The sequence below is a fragment of the Martes martes genome (genome assembly GCF_963455335.1).
Source record: "Martes martes genome assembly, chromosome: 1".
Taxonomy (NCBI): domain Eukaryota; kingdom Metazoa; phylum Chordata; class Mammalia; order Carnivora; family Mustelidae; genus Martes; species Martes martes.
Genome location: NC_137888.1, coordinates 194,814,810 through 194,837,385, shown reverse-complemented (window position 1 = coordinate 194,837,385; position 22,576 = coordinate 194,814,810). Strand labels below are relative to the sequence as shown.

At 51.3% G+C, this 22,576-nt stretch overlaps 1 protein-coding gene across 5 annotated transcripts in view; it reads left to right on the top strand.

Moving 5' to 3' along the window:
* CACNA1D (calcium voltage-gated channel subunit alpha1 D) overlaps positions 1-22,576 on the top strand; it is a gene marked incomplete at its 5' end in the record, with an annotated part of 425,478 nt that overhangs the window by 326,320 nt on the left and 76,582 nt on the right. For 4 of the 5 annotated variants that reach the window (XM_080805951.1, XM_080805954.1, XM_080805955.1 and 1 more), the window contains 6 exons: positions 11,869-11,956; positions 13,336-13,362; positions 16,607-16,767; positions 17,676-17,901; positions 18,034-18,241; positions 20,877-20,997. In XM_080805951.1, the coding sequence (XP_080662077.1) occupies positions 11,869-11,956; positions 13,336-13,362; positions 16,607-16,767; positions 17,676-17,901; positions 18,034-18,241; positions 20,877-20,997 (831 nt within the window). Of the gene's footprint in view, positions 1-11,868; positions 11,957-12,221; positions 12,282-13,335; positions 13,363-16,606; positions 16,768-17,675; positions 17,902-18,033; positions 18,242-20,876; positions 20,998-22,576 lie in introns of all 5 variants that reach the window. The other variant, XM_080805952.1, reaches the window with a different exon arrangement.

Genomic DNA, 22,576 nt, shown 5'->3' with positions numbered 1-22,576 from the left:
GCAAACCCTGAAGCGCTTTGCTCAGTAGTATAATCAAGGAAAGAAACAATGGCCCTTTGAAAGTTGTCAATCCTCAGAGTTTACTTTGTAACTAGGACTCCTCACCCGGTAAAGCCGTGCCACGTCCCTGTGGTTTGTGCTGAGCACGGTGCTGTGTGGCTCAGCCTGGAAACCAGCTGCACGTTCGATCCTGAAGAGCACATCCTTCTGTGGGTACCCTTGTCCTTTACGAGGCTCCTTTGGCCAGGTGCTGGGCTTTCCTGGACAGTGAGGCTCTGATCTCCTGAGTCACCAGATTCCCAGGACATGGGTGATGAGGGTCTGGAAGAAAGACCTAGATCTCAGGCTGTGGGAACCATGCAGGGAGTTAACTGACTGACGATGAGAGCCCCAGGTCTCCTCCCGACGAGGATGTGGGCCTCCTCGAACATACTCCCGGCAGCCCAGACCTTTTGGCCAAGGAGAGCTGTCGTCTTCTTCCTGTCCATCTTCTTCCTGTCACAGCAAGAAACCTGAGGATTTCCGCAAAGACAGAGGATTTCCACAAGGCCTGCCTCATCCCCTCACCAGCTGACAGTGGTTGTTCACCGCCCGCACATGCCAGGTCTGGTCTCTGCCACCTAGTAGCAAGCAGGGCAGCATGGGCATGGCCATTGCCAGCGTGCTTCCTGGGTGTGTAAGAGCCAGGCCCACACTCTTAACATCCCAGCCCCGCTCCTGTATTTTTTCAGGGAGACGGGATGGGGCACTCCCTGGGTGTCCTGACTTTATCTGTGCTGCCTTGGGATGCTTTCGCCACTGACTGCCCTTTCTAGCTGGGTCCTGGATGGCATTGAGACAGGTTCCTTCCAGGCATGGGGGAGTTAAGTGACAGTGTGACAGGAAGCCCTTGCTATAGCCAAGCCTCAGGCTGTATACGCAAAGGCGGGACCTCAGGAAACATGAATTGCAGGTGTCATGAGCCTTTGGATGTGGGGCTAGATAGCGTGCCGGTGTCCCTTCTCTGGAACTGGCTGCCATTGAGTTTTGTGACTCGGAATTTGGACTTGAGTGATAGGCAAATGACCCGATGTCTCTGAGCCTCCATTTCCTTGACTGCAAGAAGGTGATAAAGATACTTGCCCACAGGTTGTCCTGAGGATTAAAGTTTGATTTGTGGCAGGAGTCACTGTAATCACGGGAGTACTTGGTACTGATGCCGTTATCAGACTACAGGATAACTTGACCTAAACACAGCAATTCTCGCAGATCCTACTAGACCTCTAACCAACCTCAGGCTGAGGACCCCTTTTAGGACCATGTCCCTGTACTTTCCTGTTCAGGGACTGTGAAGTTCTAAGTATTGATGGAAAACAAACCTGGTCATGTTGAAGGTAGCGAGGCACGGCTTTCTGGCTCAACGTCCGTTTGCGGTTTGTCTGTGCTTGCTGTCGGAGAGCAGATGCCAAATCCAGTGCTTGGGCATGCGCACATCTCATCTCTTCTGTCTGATCTACTAAACGTCACCGTCTGCCCCTGCGGTACCCACCTCTAGCTGTACATGACAGTCACCTGGGGAACGCAGACATCCTGGTGCCATACCCCTCCCCCACCCCGACGAAGACTGGTCTGTGTGCGGTGGGACCCAGGCACGGCTTGATCTACTGCTCCCTGGAGGTTCCCACGTGAGGCCGGGGTTGGGAACCCCTGAATGATATCACACTGAATATCACACTGTCACAGGCCTCCACTGGAAGGAAGACAGAAGGAGAGGCAGTCGGCGCCGTTACTGGGCTGTCTGCTGGCTACCGTGGCTGGTAGCTCTAGCTTTGTGCATTTGTGGAATATGGAAAACGTCCATTCTGTAAATTTGCTCTTAGGAAGCTGGTGTTACATGGTTAATTGAATGGACAAAATTCCCTTGGAAGTTAGTTCCTAAGCATTTGGGACATTTTCAAGGATAATTTATTTAACTTTTTGCTGAGCCTCAAGTTTCTTAAGAAACCCTGCCAAATCTCAAAGTGATTTTTTAGACGTATGCAGCTGCTTCTCTGTTAACAATGGCGTTTTTCTAGGGCCATTAAAATCTGGAAGCCTAAAATTCTATTTTAAACTCTTCTCATTGTCAGTGATTAGTCTTTTTTTTTTTTTTTAAGAAAAAAAAAAAAGGCATTAAAAATAATGAAATCGTTTTAAAGGGAGCTCATTCTAAAATTCTGGCCAGAAAAGCAGGGCCGTTTCACTGTGGGAACTATTACTGTTCAGTGATCTCTGTAAGAGGGTATACATGCTGCCCACAAGGAGGTCTCTTCCTCAGAGGTCCCAGAGGCAGCCCTGCCCCGCCTGTCAGGACCCTGCCCCTCCCCCACCATGTGTCCATACCCCAGGTTGCCACAGCCGGTTACCTCCCTTCCCCGTGCACCACTTGTGTGCCTTTTACTGAGATGTTTGATTTGGGGGTGGGCAGGAAACCAGGGATGGCATAGCTGTTTCCCAGCATGGAAATGTGCTGGTCCAGTTTCAAAGCTTGTGTCTTCCAAAGGCGACTTATCAAACTGCTTTCATCACAGTTAAACCAGCTCAGGGCGCAAATTCAGAATGCAAGACAGTCCTCTGAAGGCTGTAAATTCAGCAAACAGCAGCGCTTAGAGTGGCAGGCCTCAGGAGGGTTGCCCTGTTTCTGGAGGTGGATGGGAGTGCCTCTGACCAGGAGAGCTGAGGGAGGTGGGCCCAGTGCTGCAGACGGCTGGGAGACAACCCCCCCCCCTCCACTGGGCTGGTGGTATGGGGAGCAGACGCCCACCCTAGGTAGGTCTTCTAAGAGCTGGCGGGAGATGGGCTCAGGGGTGGTCGCCCCAGCATGGATATGAGGTGAAGGCCCTCCAGCCAGGTTTGTAGACCCCAAGTCAGGCTGTGTGTGCTTGTTTTTAATATATTTTAGTTGCAAAAGTAATATTTGCTCATTGCCAAGAATTCATATATCAAAGTGTATAAAGGATAAGAGAATGAGACTGGGCCACTGGGGCCCTGTTCTTTGTGACCTCACCTGTGCACATGGGAACATACATGCTTTCACGGGCAGCCTGCACGCGTGTCCCCACCCTAAGATCATCGCGGTTGGGGGGCGCATCCACTTGCCTTTCTCACTGAACCATGCGCCGCAGACTGCGAACTCCTGGAGGTAGAAACAGGGTCTCTTTCTGTCCTCCACTGTGCGGCAGGCACCTAGTGTGGTCCAGCAAGTCTGTGTTCCACGAAAGAAAGCAGAATAAGAATGTCTCATTTATCAGGGCCTTCCTGTGTGTTAGACACTGTTCTAAGGGTCAGGGGTGTGTGAATCCATTATTCCTCCCAGGGCTCTGGGAGGCAAGCACTTGACAGATGATGGGGAAATTGAAACACAGAGAGGTTAAGTAGCTTCCCAGGGTCCCACGCCTGTCAAGTGGCCAAGCTGGGGTTTGAATGCAGGTTTCGCTCGTCTGCAGATGAGCCACCATTAATCCCTGCAAATGTGTGCACCTGGGTCTGCACACACATGCTCACAGTCTTGTGGGAGAAAGTGCCAGAAAGGGATTTGCTGGGTCAGAGAGGATGCCCGTTTTAGAAATGTGTCCTGCCATTGGTATCCATTTACATTCCCACCCGTCATGCTCGCGAGTGCCCATGTCCTGTGTCCTCACCCGCATGGCATTCCTTCTGCTTCCCCTATTGCCCATGAAGCTCCTTTCCCTGAGCATGGGGCCCCACCCTGAAGATCAGCCCACCGGCTAATATTGTGATATCCTATCCCAGAGCCAGAGGGAGCTGGAGACCTAGTGGCCACAGGGCCATTGTATGTGTTGTACCTTGCCAGCACCTGTGTTACTATATTTACCGTTTACCACTTACTAAGGTAAGCAGATTAGCAAAAGCAGGTAACCTGTCTGTGCTCATCCAGTTGGGAAGTGGCAGGGCTGAGATCAGACCTGATTTGTCCAAGTCCAGAGCCCACCTTGTAAACCCCTACATGTCCTTCCCACATAGCGGTACCGGCCGGACTGCCCAGTTGGTCAGCACCCGGGTCTCCTGGCCGTGGCTGAATGCCCTCTCCCGAACGCCCTTCTTGGTGGGGTGGCCAAACCCTGGGAAGCTTTGTCTCTGGTGGTGTGGTTGGTTGGCTGGTTGGTTGGTTATTTGGGACAGGTCCTTCAGAGACAAGCGTTTGGTACCCTCGCTGCAGAAAGCGCTCCTCCCCTCCACCGGTCAGACCCTGAACTGTAGATGTCCAAGGAGGAGGACACTTGGGGTTTCGAGGACACCTGGGGTTTCAGAGCCCATGGCTGCGGCCGCCTCTCTGGGCCTCGGGCCCTGTTTGCGTTGCTCCTGCTGCCCTCTACCGAGTCATAACGACATTGCCTGTGTTCCACCTGAAGGAGTCACGGTGGCCGACCTGCTAAAAGAGGATAAGAAGAAAAGGAAGTTTTGCTGCTTTCGCCAACACAGGGCTAAAGATCACGGTAAATGACTGGGGGTGAATTCCAGTCGGGAGCCTCCTCTCCCGAGGCTGCTGGAGCCTTCTCCTTGCACATAGGCCTGGTGTGACGTGCATGTGTGTGCTGGTGTGGTGGGTTTGTCAGACGCCTATGTTTTAACCGCTTGATTCCTCTGAACTTTTGGTCATGTTATTTTCTTCTTGTCTTTACCCCAACTGTGTGGTTTTGCCAAGACAGCATTGCAGTTTCCTTTTTGTTTGAACTATACCTTTTAAAGAAGCAGCTGAACCCACTCAGAACATTTATTTAATTCAGCATGAATATTCTTAGACTGGAAGACAGACTTCTTAAACACTTTTCCCCAATGATGCTTTTTCATCTAAACTGTTTAGAAATTCCAGTGTTGTTATTTGATTGATTTTGATTTTCCAGGTTACATTTTTCACAGGGCCTGCTGGTTTTTCACCCTTCGGGCTGGTTTGCCCGGGACATACTAGAGCTCGTAGTGCCAGTTTCAAGAATGAAGTTAAAAATAGATTTTGAGGATGCGAAGATTGTGGGGCGGGGGGGGGGCACTTGCCTTTGTGAGCGGGGAGGAGGAAAGGGCTAATGTGGGGGCACAGTTCATTTTCGAGCTCTGCTGTAAAATGAATGCTACATGCAGACCCTCGCTGGAAACCCTGGGGTCAGCATCAGGACCATCCGCGTGAGGGTGTGAGGCAGACGGCTGGGGTCCTGTCCTTGCCAGGCCACCACTGTAGCCTTACAGCGGTGTAGCCCCCTGCCCGTGCACACCACATGGTTTACCTGGTTGCTGCCACCAAGGTCGGCCCTGGTCAGACGACTCTGGAGGAAGAGTCTCTTTGACTGTAAATAGGGCCACAAAGCCAGCTGCCAAGGGAGCAGAGGGGACACACTGCACTCTTTTTTTTGGGTAGTAGCCTCTGCTACTACCAAGTAGGACACTTGGGGTTTTGCATATGAGAGCCCATACAGGATGGGGACATTGTCGTGGAAACATTGAGCTTGATTGTAGGAATTGGAACAAGCCACAGGTGGTCGGACTTGAAGGCTTTCGGAGCAGACAAGAACAGAGAGTATCAGACATAAGCCCCCAGGCCTCCGGAGAACGCACTGTGGGCCTGAGAAGAGAAGGAACCTGTGTGGTTGGGGGAGGGGGGAGGGGGCAGCCAGTTAGGGGCTGGGGGCCTGGGCTGGCTCAGGCAGGCTTAGTGTCTGCAGAGGTTTATGGGAAGAGCTGGCCTTGGTGCAGCCCCTGGAGGCCTCTGCAGGAAGAACGGGCGTCAGGTAAGCAGGACATACTGTCACCGATGTAACACAAAAGCATTTTCAAAGACTGACTTGAGGGCCCAGGCTCAGGGGGGGTTACCGTGAGAAGATGTCTCCAGAAGAAGAGAGTCCTCCCCTTGGTCATGTAGGCGCCTGTTGTCCCGAGCAGGGGCTCGCACCGTGTGATTGTTTGAGGATATTTTGCTAGCTTTCTGAGGGATATGGGGAGGGGAAGAAGCCTCATATTTTCAGGAAACTTTCTGTTTTGAGTGGGGGAGGTCTTTTATTGACTGAAATACCCAGACACCCTAACGAAGGCCCTCGATGAGGCTGGGGGTGGGGAGGGCCCTCGTGGGGGTGCGGCGCTCCTCGTGTCATTAGTCACGCAGAAGTAATTCTTGTCAGGGCATCATTCTTGCTCTAGACACAGAAACCTTGGTCTGGCCTTGACCCACATTCCCCAAGAAGAGGCTGGCTTCTTCACAACAACCAGAGTCTGTTACCTTGTGACGGCTAAGTGTGTCACTACTAGCAGGCACGGGCAAATTCCTTCAGGGGATGTCATGGCACTTCACATGCTTGTCAGGAAAATAAGATAAAAAACCCCAGGAGATCTTGGCTTCAGATCTGCTGTTCCCAAGGAAAGCAGCCATGACGGTCACTGCTCAGCTGTCCAGCCGCCTGCCCCCACCCGTTGAGAGGGAGGCATGAGAAGGGTTGGAGGCAGATTTGGAGAGGCATCCCTGACCGTGCAAGGGTGCCTGTCCTGTGGTGAACAGGGGCACGAGGCTCCCTGAAGCCCAGGACATCTGTGAAGGAGGCTGTTTGGTGTGCCAGGCTCAAGAAGGAGGCTGGGGTGTTCCGGGCTCAGCTGGCATGGGTCCCCGGGCTCCAGTGGCGTGTGAGCACTCTCGGGGCGGGGGGGGGTGTGTGTGTGTGCTGCTCCCTTCCCCAGTGGCTCTGCCTGGAGGAGACTTGGGAACGCTTCTCCTGAGTAGGCTTCCTGGTTCCTGGAGGCCCTCCTGAGGGGGATGGGGTGGAGGCTTCACAACACTGCTCCTTCCCTGCTCTCTGCACCGAGCTGGGGGACGGCAAGGGAAAACCCCCTGGCACTGGTGAAACCAGACAGCCTGTGGGTGTTTCCTCTTTAGAGCAGTTCGAGCAGGTCAGAGGTACGTGGGTCTTACAGATAATGTCACCCAACAGCTCATGTTCTAGATTAGCCAGTGAAGCCCAGGGAGGGAAAGGGAAAGGACTTGTCCCCACATTGTGACTGACAAAGGCCCAGCTTCTCTGACATTCCTCTTTGTGTCTTCATCACAAAGTAGCCTCTGTGATGCTGTGCCTGTTAATAGTGAACATAATTTTGGGGCTGCCTATTTCAACCCACAGGCAGACCCATTCACCACGTGTGTGTGTGATGGGCACGCACACTCCCATCCATGAAAATGCTAGCTAGTTGTGCTGGCCTGAGAAACCATGTGTTTTCCCACTGTATTTTGTGCGGCATTGCCCATAATGGCATCCGGGCCCAGCAGCATCTTAGCAACAGCATGGCTTGCCCTCCCCAGAGAGCTCCAAGTGGGCCTCCCAACTCCCCCGCTGAGGCCAGGGTAGCTTTCATCTGCCGTCCAGGGCCTGCCGCCGGGCTACTGTCTGGCCTCCCCTCCTCCCCGGCAGCAGCCATCATGTCCTTTGCTCGGTGTGCCCACATTGAAGCCTCAGGGTCCGGCCTGCAGCTCTTCTTGGAGATCACAGCACCTGGGAAAGCTCCCGAAGCCTGGGCCTGCACTTCCCCAGGTTTTCAGCAGGCAGGTTGCAGTGTGAGTCAGCACCCCATTCTAGGTAGAGGCTGGGTCGTGATACCTGGTTTCACCCCAGATTCTGGAAATAGTTTTAAAACTTGAATTTTTTTAAAAATGAAAATTTGCTCAACAGAGCTCCCGAGTTCCCTGGAATGTGTAGGGGAAAGGATTTACAGCTGCTTGGCCTGCAGATGGCCCCTTGGCTTACTTCTGCCTCTAGAGGACATGGTGGGACTTGGGGCGGGGGTGGGGGGCTGGGCTTTGCCTGCATCCCTAACCAGCCCACCACTTGTCAGCAATTACTGTTGACTCCGTCCTGAAGGGGACAAGGTGCTCCCCCTGCACACGGGGCAGTCATGAGGCTGTGGCAGCCAGTTGGGGAAAGGGCATGTGTTCCAGGAATTTCCCCATGGGCCTACTTATGTGGATTTTCGTAAAGTCCCAATAGTCACCACGGCGACTTGACCTTCGTTCTCTCTCTCTCTCTGCTGGGGTGGTCTCCTGGAGCCGGTCTGGCTGTATACCAGGTTTCTGGGGGTTAACTGAGGTCATCGGGACAGCAAACCAGGCTGATGGACAGTAGGCTTGATTGGCTTTGGAACTTTTAACGTGTGGCATTCTGAGGATCTACCACCATAGCCCAACGTGTACCAGCATATGTAAGTAAATTAAGTATGATTTTTTAAGGGCATACCAATATACATGTCAACATGTACTGATACCAAAACGTATCCCAGTATATTTGAGCACACCCTGCAGGCACAAGGGCCACGGCCAGCTGGGAAGCCAGAGAGCTTTCTCACACCTGAGCTGTGCATCCCGAGGCAAGTTGGCCAGGTCTCTGATCTGTGAAATCACAGAGCGGCTCTGCGTGACCTCAGAGGCCCCTTCTGGTTCTAATAGTCTGTGATCCTCTTGTCTTGACAGTAAAAACACAGATGAAGTCCCATTGGGATGAAGTGAAGTGAAACATATCAATTTTTTTAACATTAAAAAATAACGAATGCCCAGTGCAAGGGAAGGGTGAAATGCTTATGTATAAATGAGCTCCTTTTGCCCATGGTGTGGTCTCCATACCGTGGGGAAAGGAAGCGCTCACATGTGACCAGGAGGGAGAGGCTGGAGCGGAGAGAAGGGCTGCCAGGGCCCCATCAGAGCCCGGTTTCTCTGCGCGGGTGAAGCGACTGGATCATGGTCCATTTCTGGGACCAAATGAGGTCACCCAATTCTAGCACAGTCACTGTGCTCTTCCTCCCCCTCCCCCTCGCCACCTCCTCAGCTCTGGTTGATGTCATTCTAGAATCAGCTATTTATTATAGGACCATGGTGCTCTCCGTGTCTAACCATTAAGACAGAAAAGTTGCTATCTCTACAGCAGGCACCATCAGACAGAAATGACTCGTTCGAGATAGAAAAGTTACAAACCAAGAATGGAGGCCAACGGTGACTCAGGAGTGCGGAAGACTGCTCGCACTAGGGGTCTCTCTGTAAGCACGGTCACAGCAATGGGACCCTGGGTTTGGGCCGTGCAACCAGAGTGTCCCTTTGCATCCAGGGGGCTCCAAGAGAACTTTCTTGAGGTGACAGCTCTCATGTCTGAGGCTCACCGATTGCCCCACCCTGTGGACCCACACAGAATGACCCAGGACTGTGGGGAAAACCCACCATGTGTTCTGTCTCACTCAGTTCTGCCAACAGCCCCAGAGGAGAAAGTGGAGTATTGGAGAAGTTCAGCCACAGGGGTGGGTGTTAAACTGGGATCTGGCCGACCTGAGCATCTGCTCTTAGCTCCCGAAGGATGCAGTCCACCTAGGGGGCAGGGAAACTTCTCTCCATCCGCGCAGCCCCGACATCGTGCCACACCATTAATCTTTCTCGGTTTCTATCTGGGGAGTTTGCCTTTATTTCTTATCTTTCTACCCACTTGGTTCTCACGTCCAGGGACCAGCTAGTACATTTCAGTCACTAATAGCTGGCATGGAACCAGAAATGCAACCCCCGCCCCATAGGCAGCATGTAATTTATCTGCTTTGATCAGACGGTTGGAGAAAAGAAGCTTTAAGAATCATGTGCAGTAGGCGCACTGCTCTCATCCCAGGATGAGGCCACAGAGGCTGAAAAGCCACAAAGACTGAGCCTGTTTGGAAGAAGTTTGCTCTTTTGGAAAGAATACAGTCCTAGGGTGATTAGTGGTAGAACCGGTGAGAGGCAGAAGTGGCCCTCGAGACTGCATAGTTAGCACCACTGCTCTCCGTGTGGGACACTATAATCTGCAGTGAGATTTGACTGTGCCCAGCCCAGTCAAACGCTAACTGCCCCCCACCACCATGGACCACGTGCTCTCAATTTCTGTCCCCTTAGTAGTGACAGAAAGTGACAAGAAAAACTTCTGTTCCACAGAGATGACTCACGGTCCTATCTGTAGGAGTGTCCCACTGTGATTTTCTTTGTCATCGAAGACAAGGGTGACCTATGGGAGCAGCCCGTAGCAATGAACTTCATTGGATTTTGTAACATTTTTGTCTTTTCAAGTCAGTCATGGAGAAAAGGATTGCCTGAGCAGCTGTGTGCCTCTGTGTGTGTGTGTGTGTGTGTGTGTGTATCTTTATGGAGCTTTTGTTCAAGATTTTTCTGTGGTTGGGTTGTGTGTGTTTTTTAGGTTGTTTATTTTTGTCTGTTTTTTTGTTTTGTTTTGTTTTTTTGCGTGGAGTCCTAAAAAAGTGAATCAAAGTTTGTAGTTGGTTTGTTTTAACTTAATTGAGGAAGAAAGGTTATTCTAAGAGAATACCAGTAGCGTGATGTGGGTCTCTTGTTTTGCTGATTGTACTTTTGCTGCCTTTGCCTAAATGCTTCCGGACACAGCTGTGGACTCCCACCTGGGCAGGCGCCGTGTCTTGGGTGCCCACAGAGGGGAAAGGACTCTCTGGTGCCCTCAGAAGAGCTGTTTCTCTGCTCTCTGGGTCTCTCGGGTCAGGCCCACCTTCTTCCTTGTCATTCACGGTGTCCCTGGCCTGAGCAGGGCCCACAGACCTGCAGCCACAGCGCAGAGGTTGTGGACCCAGCTCCTCTGGGCCATGTGCCTGGGGTCCTCAGGACCGCCTGTGGCACCACGGAACCACTACCAGCTTTTGCAGATCGAAGTGGAGGCATCCTTGCTAAGAGGAGCTGTGTCGGTAGAGCGCACGGGGGAAGGCCTTCTGTTGATACAACAGATTCTATAAAGATGGTCGCTACGGTTCAAAGGGATGCATCAGGGCAAAGAAGTGCACGTAGTTGGGTGATTCTCCCCCATTTCTATCTTCAGTGACCCCCTTGCTGAACCCCAGGGCAGAATTCATTATTCCTTACTGCAGGTTTCCAGAACTCCTTGCATGGATCCCCGAAGTGGCTCTTTTTGTAGTTCATGGAAATCTGTGGGCTTTCCACGGCAGGTGCAATGTTTTGTGCCCTCCCTCTCCGTCGTGACCTGGCTCTAACCCCTGCTTAGGATGATGATAGGGTTGAATCAGGTGGATGAGGAATAATGCCCACATGCCCGACGGTGGGGCGCTGGGCCTCCCAACACAGTCGGTGCACCTCCTCTGCTCAGGGTCCAGCTGCAGAGGGTTGAGACATGCCCAGAGACCCTGGTGACACTGAGACCATGGTCAGCCTTGCCCGGTGGTCACTGGTTGGGAGAAAACCTTCTACCCGTAAGACTGTACTTCCTTTGTGCTCTAGTTCTGGCTGCTTCGGAAAAACCCTTCTGCATATTGGCTTCACAAACTCAGGGGACTGAGCAGATCAATTAGCTAATAATGAGTAGAGTTCTTAAATTTTTAAAAAGATTGTGTGCGTGGTACCTTCATGTTCTCCTGCATCCAGTGCCTCTTCTCCTTCTGCGTATTTACGATGAGAATTTATGTATCAAGTCCTGGTCTAGTCACAGATTTTCTAGAGAGAAGCAGTTGGGACCAGCGAAGATGTCACTCTGAGTTCTGGTGGCCTCTCAATCCTCTCCTGGAAGTCAAGACAGTGAGCTGGTCCCAGGCACAGTGACTGGATTCAGTTTGGCCCCTAGGCTTCTTTGCCCTGGGGAGAGTCAGAATGGACAGAGCTCCCTCCTGTTGGGGAGGGGAGGGGTGCTCTGGGGGCTTTCTCTGCAGATTGGCACATCACAGAAACAGACTCCTCCGCCGTGGAGGTGCCTGGCCTCTCATTCTTCCTTGCCTTCCTCCTGGGCTCCCAGGGGGCCTGCCTGGAGGCGGCAATCCGCAGCAGGCCCACTCCTGGGCATGCAGTACCTCCAGCATGCCCGCTAAAGCCTTGTCTTCTCCCCGCAGCCAGCATGCCCACCAGTGAGACGGAGTCGGTGAACACAGAGAACGTAAGTGGCGGAGGCGAGAACCAAGGCGGCTGTGGGAGTCTCTGGTGAGTGTGGAGGCCACTTGCCCTCCTCTTGCCTCCTGTCTTCTTAGAGGAGCCCCTGTGGGGCAGGCACCCCGGGCCATGGCCTCAGAAGCACGAGGGGTGGGTGGGCTCACCCCGGACCCCTTGGTCCTCCTCCCCTCCCTCCCCAGGCCTCCAGACCCCCGGCATTTCACACGCCTCTTCCCCCCAGAGCAGCCCGTCCTTCCGAGGCGGAGCCTGCGGCAGGGCGTGCCAGGTAACCCGGCAATTCCACTGTGTCCACTAGGTGCTGGTGGAAAAGAAGAGGCACGGCCAAGGCTGGGCCCTCTGGGTGTCGGCGGTGGGGGTAACAGGCCTGATTCTCCTCCCGGTCTGGTGTTGGCATCGGTGCTTTGACGAAGAGCTTGTATGGCACAGTGGCTGACAGAATGTGCTGCATATTTCAGTTTCCCTTCCCTGGCGGGTTCCGCCCACCTCCTGCGTGGCGGCTGGCCCCGAAGGGCTGCCCTCCTTTGCTCACGGCACTTGTTTCCGGCGCCCTGCACCACCCTCTCCTAACAGCGGAGGGCGCCACCACATCCGCCTTCCCCTCCACCCCCGTTGGCTTCTGTCTAGATGACCTGGTCCCCAGCAGGGACCAGCGTTGTTCATGTGCAGAGTCCTGCCTGCTTTGGGGAGCCCATGCAGTTTGGTTTCATTTGCTTCCCGCTGGTATCCCTTAGGTCTTATCTCTGTAAAGTAGAGGTGGTGTTTTTGAGAGAGTTTGATCATCTTGGGAGTGATTAATAAAAATGTTGTGTTTGGGGCAGAGCGCTCAGCCATTTAAGAAGTGAATCTGCCTCTGTTGTCTCGTTCTGCCCTCCCTACAACATTGTGAAGTAGGCGGGGGGATGGGTTTGTCTTCCTCATTTTACAGATGAGAACACTGAGGCTCAACCAGGTGTGCTGCTTGCCCAAACCCATGCGGTTGTTGAACAGCAGAGCTGGGACTCCTAGTCCAGTGCTCTTTTCGCTGTAGCAGCAGCACATGCTGCTGCTAGAGTGGCTGAGATGCGAGCAGGGGAGGCCCCACTGACTTCTTTCTGGGAAAGTGAGGTCAAGGGAGAAGAGCCCCTGGGCATCACGGCCCCTGACAGGGCTGCACAGGGCCACTGGCTAAGAGTCTTCTCTTGCCTTGGCCCTGGACCCCTGGACCCCTGGACGGTGTCAGCCTGGCCTGCCTGGCCCGGACAGTGTCTCTTCTCCTGCTCTGCTCTCACCCCTGCTGGCTCACTGGGGGAGCTGGGGATGCTGAGCCCAGGCTTCTGTGCATGGCTTTTCTGATCTCTCAGCTGAAGTGACCAGGAGAGTCTGCTCAAGCCTTCCTAACAGAAATCCTCTTCTTTCTGTCTTTCTTGCAGCCAAGCCATCTCAAAATCCAAGCTCAGGTCAGTATCTTTTATTTTTTCCCTAAACCTGCGTGTTGGTGTTTTACTTTCTCACTTCTCTATTCTACATGGAGTTGTTCTAGACTTGATTTTTACTCTGTGGGCAAGGACATTCCTATCAAAGAGCAGTCTGTACAGTCAATATTCAGCACCTGCCTTGGAGAGCAGCGTAGCAGATGCTAAAGATTTTGCCCCAAAACAAACCAATGAGACACAACAATGAAAAATTTCTTGTCACTGATCAGTCTTTCATATCCCCCCCAACAATCGAGACATACTTCTTGTCACTTTTCTGCTTAAAAGTCCTCTATAGAGAGGGAGGTTCGAGACGTGTTCTGAGATGCTAGTGATGTTCTGTTCATTGCTCTAGGTGCAGGTTATGTGTTTAGTTGCTAAAATCTCATTGAACCTATACCTATGATTTGTGTACTTTTCCATGTAAATGTTATTTTTCAACTAAAAATGACATTTTATCGTTATATACAAAAAGTACCTTGAAATGGACGTGGAAGTAAATGTAAAACCTGAAATTATAAATATTCTAGAAGAAAACCTACAATGTCTTTGTGACCTTGGGCTGGGCAAAGGTTTCTTCTCGGATACAACACCCAAAACACTGGCCATATGAGTCGATAAGCTTCAGATCAGAAGAAAATATTTGCAAAACATTTGATAAAAAGGACTAGTACCCACTATATAAAAAGAAGGCTATGTAAATACAATGTGAGTAATAAGACAACAATAAAAAAATGGTCAATAGATTTCAACAGGCATGTCACCAAAAAGAGATAGGGATGGCAAAGAAGCACATGGAGTGACCATTGGTCACTAGAAAAATGTAAATCAAAATTGCAGTAAGACACCACTGCATACCTTTTAGATCATTTTTTACACCTGTGGGTCAAATTTTAAAATATGGCAATACCGAGTTCTGACAAGGATGCAGATCAGCAGGAATTCCCACCCATTCCTGCATGGTGAATGGCATGGCCATTTTAAAAACAACTTGGCCGTTTCTTGGAAAGTTAAACATATGTTTATCGCATGACCCAGCGATCCCACTTCTGAGGTATTCATATAAAATGAAAGTATATGCCTGCTTGAGAAATTTTTATGAGTTGATAGCAGCCTTGTATACAATTGCTGAAAACTAAATAATTCCAATGTCCATCCGATGGTGAAGGGGCAGACAAATTGTAGTTCATGCATATAGTGGAAGGATGCTCAGCAGTAAAGAGAAAACTGCAGATAGATACAACAGCACAAATGAGTCTGGAGAGTACTTTTGCTAAGTGAAAGGAGCCAGTCTCAGAAAGCTCTATTATAGGGCATTCTGGATAAAACTAAACGATAGGAACAAAAAGCAGATCAGTAGTTGTCAGGGGCTGAGGTGACTTTCCTTATAAAGGAAAGTCCTTTGAGTGATGGAAATATTCTGCCTCTTGACTGAGGTGGTGGTTAGAAACCCTGTACCTAAATAGTAGTAGTTACCACATGTCAATTGTATCTCAACAAACCTGACTTTAAAAAGAACAATCAGAAACCCTTCCGTGACTCCCTGTTTGCCAGACGGCATATAAATTCCTTCATCATTTGGCCCCTGGCTCGCTCACTGACCTGATCTTTTGATACCCCTCCTACCCTCTCCACTCTGTGGCTATACTGGACCGCTGTCCGTTTTCACCAAGCTCTGTTCCTTCCCACCTCAATCCCCTGGGCCATGCAGTCCCCTGTGGATGGAGTCCGTCCCCCTCCCCACCCCGGTCTGCCCCCTGGAGAACTCTTACCCTCTTATCCAGAGCCAGCCCACACTGAGAGGAGCACTGAGTAGGGATTGATAATTATTGGCCCCACCCTTGCATGCTTTTCAAGGGAAGAGGTCCCAGGACAGTGCACTTTCTTCACCTCCGTAGACCCAGCGTCTGGAGCCCCGTGAAGGGTAGGATGGGGAGTACTGCAGGGCTGCTGGTGTTGAGGCAGCGGGCCTCCAGGATTTGGGAGACACCTGAGCCTTGTCACGACAGCATAAATTGACCCAACGTGAGTCCTTTTTCAGACCACCTTGCTTGTGTGTACTGAAGTATGCATCACAGGGGAAACCCAGCCCTGGGGGTGGGCTTCAGCATCCTTGGTGGGATTTTTCTACACTGGTCATCGTGTTTCGAGCCCGTTACCACTGGAAACCACATAGCAAGAACAAAGCGCACTTCTCTTGTTGTAGGTCTTGTTGAAGAGTGGGCCCAAGTCTTTCTTTGCCCAGTCCCTGGGTTACGGTGCTTTCAGTGTAGCAACGCAGCTGGGTCAGCCTGGGCTGCATCTAGGAGGCAGCCAGGGCATTGCTCTGTCTCAGGCCCCTAGGGGACGTGCCCACCGCCCCCCATCCGTGAGCACAGCCTGCACAGGGCTGACATCGCCCCTCTATTGGCCTTTTCCCAGGACCCACTTCACCAATCCATCCTGAGGAAGGGAACGTTTCCCAGGGTGGGAGCAGGCTAAGCGGGGGAGGGGGGGAATACTTACCCTAATTACATACCGGAACTGAAAGTCAGTGGAGGACACGGTACTTGTCTGTCTGGCTCAGCTCATTTTATTTGTATGAAAACACAATTCAATATTGGCTCTTCTCCTGAAGGTATATTTTGAGCATCACTAGTTAGAAAGGGCACCTGATGACTCAGTATGAAGACTCATGTCCTACTCGGCTTTGACAAGTCTGCCAGGCTCCAGAGAAACCTCCCAGATTTAAGAAAGGACCAAAAGTTTCCCTAAAAGGAAAACTGGGGTTGGGGCACTTTGCTGCCTGATAAATTCTGTATGATGATCGAGATGCCGCAAGAGATGTGCATGAGAAGCCACACAGCTCTCTGCACCCGCAGTGTGAACAGATCCATGTGCCATATGGTGGGAATGTAAATTGCATATCTGTGTGCAGGATCCGCTTTGCATCTGCAGATGAATCTATGAATATCTAGATGTTTCTAGCTGGTTTGAGGACGGTGCGTGGCAGGTTACGGAGTAGTCTAAAGCCGTAATCAGGACACCGGTAGCACGATCAGGTCAAGATTACACATTAAAAGTTGTATTTAAAGGCCAACATCATTTCTATGCCGTGTGTTCTCGCGTTTCCTTCCTGCACCCCCTGATCTGGGTCCTCGGAGTTAAAGACCGCTAACATCCCCATGATATCCGTTGGACATTCAGATGCCGCATCTGCCATTCATAGTCACATTTGCTTCTCTTGCAGCCGCCGCTGGCGCCGCTGGAACCGCTTCAATCGCAGAAGATGTCGGGCTGCTGTGAAGTCTGTCACGTTTTACTGGCTGGTTATTGTCCTGGTGTTCCTCAACACCTTAACCATTTCCTCTGAGCACTACAACCAGCCTGACTGGCTGACGCAGATTCAAGGTGCGACCCGAGGCTGTGTTCTTTTCGTGCTGATTCGGAATTAGGGCTTCCTGAGGCTGTCCGGCTGCAGGTTCATCATAGCTGATCTGCGTGTAGTGACAGGACATTAACGGGGGTACTGGAAGACCGAGGAACTGTCCAAATCCAGGCTGTACCCAGAGTTTGGGGGGCGGGGCACAGCCCACGTGGTGTGCTGGGGCCGGCTGATGCCAGAGCGTCTCCTTGTCTTAACCCTATGACAGCCTAGGGGCAGGGAATCTTGCAGTTGGAAGGGACCTCATGTCCCTTTTCCCTGTCCCCACTGGCAGCTGTATTTTCCTATATGGTATTCTTGGCAAGTGGTTGTTGCCCCTCTACCCAGAAGCCCCCCTCCCTGCCGGCACCAGACTGGAGCTCATCCCCAGAGACAGCCTGTTCTGAGTTGGTCTGTTGTGATCCACGGGGAGGCGCTATTTCTGTCCAGCTCTCCAGCCTGCTGGGTGCTGTTCTCTGCGGTTAGAAGCCACCTTGATGGACAACTGCTTCTTATGTCATGGTGCCCTAAGCAAGACCAGACTGGCCTTTCTGGGACCACTGAAGCAGGAAATGTAATACGCTGGTGTAAATGCAGAATCACAGGCTCGTAGGGCTGGAAAGCCTCAGAGATGGTGTGGTCAGCTGCACCCCCCCCCCCATTTTATAGTCATGAGACTGGAGCACAGAGAACTCAAAGGACTTCTCCAGAGTCTCTCATCTAGGTGGTAGCAGAAGCGGGACCAGAAGCCAGCACACAGACCATAAACATGGTGCCCCGTGTCTGTAATGGGGGCCGTCGCGAAGACCGCGGCAAGGCGCTGGGCGTTTCCAGCAGAGACTGGTGGAGGGGGGGATCTGGGCCACACCCACGAGGAGACCCTCTGTCTTTCCAGATATCGCTAACAAAGTCCTCCTGGCTCTGTTCACCTGCGAGATGCTGGTAAAAATGTACAGCTTGGGTCTCCAGGCGTATTTCGTTTCTCTCTTTAACCGGTTTGACTGCTTTGTGGTGTGCGGTGGGATCACCGAGACCATCTTGGTGGAGCTGGAAATCATGTCTCCCCTGGGCATCTCTGTGTTTCGCTGCGTGCGCCTCTTGAGGATTTTCAAGGTGACCAGGTGAGAGGGCGTGTACCTTGTGGCAGATGTTTTCCGGCTGGGAGGTGGTGAGCAGCGGCGGCCTGGCCCCGCAATGTCTGCTGTGTCCTGTGGGCATTGTGCGCTCACCCCCCCTCCCATCTTGACTTGTAGGCACTGGACTTCCCTGAGCAACTTAGTGGCCTCCTTGTTAAACTCCATGAAGTCCATTGCTTCGCTACTGCTTCTGCTTTTTCTCTTCATCATCATCTTTTCCTTGCTTGGGATGCAGCTGTTTGGTGGCAAGTTTAATTTCGATGAAACGCAGACCAAGCGGAGCACCTTTGACAATTTCCCGCAAGCCCTTCTGACGGTATTCCAGGTGAGTCCTTGAGAGGAGGCCGTGGGAGACACTGCCTTCTCCCTTCGCCTCTCGGGAAGAGACAGGATGATTCTGCTGGGATTAGAGATCTCTGCCCCAGTAATGCTCTGACAGCTTTCGCGCCCCTGGCGTGGATTGTTGCGCACCCGACTCCAGCTGTCCAGGTGGCGTGATTTCATGTTTTTGTAAGACCACTGGATACACGGCAGGGTAATAACCCAAACACATCTGTCTGATTTTGTGAGGTTTCCAAGGTTTCGGAGAGATAGGCTCTAAGATCCTCTTTCTGTTCTTTGTGAATTTTTGATTGCAGGACAGTTTTGTGATTGTGGGCTTGAATGGATGTACGAAAAGAGGTGGATTCTAAAAGCCCTCGTGCTTTGTGTAGTCAGAGGAATCGGGGTGATAAGAGAGTTGTGACAGCCTTCCTCCCCCTTGCTGCTCCCTCCTGCCATGTAACAAGGAGGGGGGTAGGCTCTGACGTGTCCGTGCCAGGGGGACCTGTGCAGGTGATGAGGCTGAGATGGAGGGACAGTGGCAGGTATGCAGATGGCCCTGCACTCAGGCCACGAGCCTCCACGCCCCGCCTGGTGTTAAGCCAAGGTGTTTTAAACCCCTTCTTCCTATGCTGGGAGCTCAAACCTTTCCTTAAACAGAGAGTGGCAGATACATTTTAAAGATCCATCTGCCCTTGTTGCTTTTCACACATGAGGTCTGTGAGCCCCGGAGCCCTGCCTAGGAGGTGGAAAGCCTGGTGGGAGGGATTACAGACATCGAGGTCCCCTCCTGGCTGTAGCCTTGCTCAGCTTTGTGACCTTGGAAAGTCACTGTCCTTTGTGGGGGGGGGGGGAGACAAAAACCCAGAGACTAGAGTGAATGATCTGTAAGATTTGTTTCCACTTGTTCATTTTGAGGTGAATGGAATGATTGTCCCTTTTCTAGGCCATACTTTTTTGAAATATACTTTAATTTTGGGGGAGGGGGTTATACTTATTTTTTAGCCACTGATTAGTTATTCTTTTTTCTGTTTTCTTTCAGAGAAACCTGTACGGTGGTGGTAGTTTTTGGTAGTCCCTGTGTGTATGGCACAAAATTCAGATGTTTACAAAAGGATATAAAGTAACAAATGAGTCTCCTTCCCACCCAGCCACCAATTTCTCCTTTGGGGAGCAACTGCCATTGAATAGTTTCTGTGTATTCTTTGAGAGATATTTGCTCATGGATGTAAATCAGTGAACTTACCTACCAGCCTCCCTCCCAGTAAATGTACTATGATGTAGATGGTAGCTCATTTTACCTGCCATTTTCCAGCTTCTCACTATTTCAAGTGTCCTTAAGAATCTGTCTTAATGGTCCATACGAGTTTGCCTCCTACTTTTCGATTTTGCATAAATTCTGTGGTATGGATGTCCCCTAATTCCGTAGCCAGTCCCTAGTCGAAGAGAATTTCATTGTTTCCAGCCTCGGCTCAGTGAGTGACCTTGAACACACACCATGGGCACGTGTGGGCGCATAGGTGTATGGGGTAAACTTCCCAGAAGTGGAATTGCTGTTTTGAAGTGTGTGTGTCCATTTTTGATGCTGACACTCTTGTCTGCGTGCTCCTCAAAGTAGTGGGTGTTCAAACTGCTGGATGGTTGTCTGACAGGTGAAGATGATGTCTTGTAGCTTTAATGCCTCTCTGTTATCAGGAGTAAACCTGAATGTCTTCTTATGTGACTAAGAGCCACGAAGTTCCTTTCCTGGGAATTTGCTTTATCTTTTGAAATCATTCGCCCATACTTCTGTTGGGTTGTGAGCCGTGACAGTTTTATTTCTTCAAGAGTCTGGTGCAGATGGACAATAAGAAGCACGTGTACTCCCTCTCTCTTTCTTTCTCTCTCTGGAAGAGAGTCTGGTTTATTTATATTTACTTATTACTATTATTTTTTTTAGGTAGCATCTTTTTTAAATGCTATTTAGGTTCACCTGATCCTACCTCCAGGATAGACTGAGTTATCATATCGTCAGTAGAGAAGTTTCCATGTGAAATTTCAGGGAGTTATTAGTATCTACTTGCTGGGCAGTTTGTAAATTCACATGGGATAGTTGGAATTCCCTGCCTCTACAAATTCAGGGGTCTAATTCTCCATTTCCAGTGTAGAGGAACCACGTGGGATCATAGGCAGCCATTGAAAGGACTGATGGCACTTACTGACACGGGATCTCTAGAGTATATTTTGAGTGGGGAAAAAAAGGCAAATGCAGAAAATTCATAAAGTATGACATGCTTTATGTCTAATAAGTCTGAGAAGACAACTGCCTCTTTCCTCTGGGAGGGTGTCTGGGTACTCACGTGCATAGGGGTTCTGGAGAAAGGTGCGTCAACAGCATGCTCTCAGGGTGGGGGTGCAGACCTGGGGCGTCATCCGAGACTAGGTAAGTCTTATATGTAATGTTGCTTTTTTTCACGTGAAGCATTAACTCCTGGTTTGTGTAATTGAAAACAGCGTTTTGAAAATTCTACCTGAAGGATTCGTTGAGCACAGTGAAAGGCATCTTGAACCCGATTTGGGTGGTGCCCAGGGGGCTCCGGCGGGCCGTGGGGAGCCGCGGTCCTGCTGCATGTGGGCTGACCGTGGTTTTGGCCTCTTAGATCCTGACAGGGGAAGACTGGAACGCTGTGATGTATGACGGCATCATGGCCTACGGCGGCCCCTCCTCGTCGGGGATGATCGTCTGCATCTACTTCATCATCCTCTTCATTTGTGGTAACTGTATCCTTCCAGCTGGGCCGGGGCTTTGTCCTCACCATCTCGTTTTGTTTCTCCCTGTCCAGACTTCCGTGGTGGCAGCGGCGGCCATTGGGGTGGGGAGGTGAATGCCTTTGCCTTGTTAGCCCCAGTATCTGCTCTCCTTCACTGTCGCTGGGACAGCAGAGTGGGGTCAGAGTCCCAGTAGGCTTTGAGGAATGAGCAAGCTGGGGAAAGGAGCATGGGGGCCGCGCGTGGGCTGTTCCTGCTGTCGCCCAGCTCGGCGGCCGAGCTCCTGTGCAGGTCCCAAGGGAAGGCTTAGGGCAGAGCCGAGTTGTCTTCCATGCCATCGTGCGTGGGAGGTTAGGGGTACATCTGTGTCTCTTGAGACCTTTCCTAAGCAGTGGGGACCCACTGTCGGTGGCTTGACATAAGCTCCCCGGGCCTGATTTGGCTTTGCTGATCTGTACATCTCTGGGATCAAGTCTCCACTGGCTGACTGCTGTTAGGCTCTGAGCTCCTTTCTCGCTCCTTTTATACCTTTTCCCTGGCGAGAGGCAGTCCCTAATTCTAGATTTCTGGAACTTTGAATCTCTCTTTCCTTCGATCAGACCCTTTATGACCCTGTAACTTTTGGTTGTGTCTTCTCTCTCTTTCTCTCTGACCTCTCTGACTGGTATAGACCTGGCATACGGGACCCTCGCTGAGGGTTTGGTGAAAGAGCGTTTGTACAAATATGTGAACGCCTCCTCTTGGTCTTCACTTTTTTATTTTAAAGAATCCTACCTGGATTCCTCTCCTAAGAAGCCCCAGATTCCTTTAGCTGTTTCCTCCTTAATCTTCTCTGGTTCATTACTGAGTTGCCTTCGGGCAGAAGCCCCAGGGCAACCTTCTAAGGACAATACCTAGAAACCCCACTAGTCCCTCAGGCAGCTCGAACACCCCCCTGCCTACAGGTGAGCTCTCCTACCCGGTTTATCCTTATAGCTCCCACTGCACGTGGGGGGCCAGATCCTCCTGGATAATTGGGATGGGGGCTTCTCCATCCTGCCAGCACAACGGTAAACTTCTCGAGTTAGGGGTCTCTTCTTTGTATTCACATCTCTGTGGCTCACACACAGTCGGCCCTTGGTAAATGCTTGTTAAAGGAATGATCGGTGTTTTCTTATTGTACGCTCCTCCATGGACCCTTTGGGCCAGAGCAATATACCAGCTTTAGGTCTGTGGAGAAGTATTCCCTGGCCACACTCATTCCCGTACATGTTGCATATTTTGTTTCTTTTGTAGTACATGCACGACTCTCTGAAATGCTTTAAGTAGTTTATATTCTGTCTTCCCCAACTAGAATAGATGCTACATGAGAGTAGGGACTCTGGTCCGTTGTGCCCCTAGCACCCAGCACCTCCGCGGCATGCTGGAGGTGCTCGGATCATTCCGAATGAATTCCAGACCCCGCCACTATTTGGAGAGGGTCTGGGTAGTGCCTCTCAATACAGATGATGGATGTCTGCTCTTGGAAACTGTCTGTTACACACTTGCAAGATTTTCCTGTGGTTTATTACTCTGGATGTGCCTTCCAATACTCAGAAGAGTCTGGTGTCCT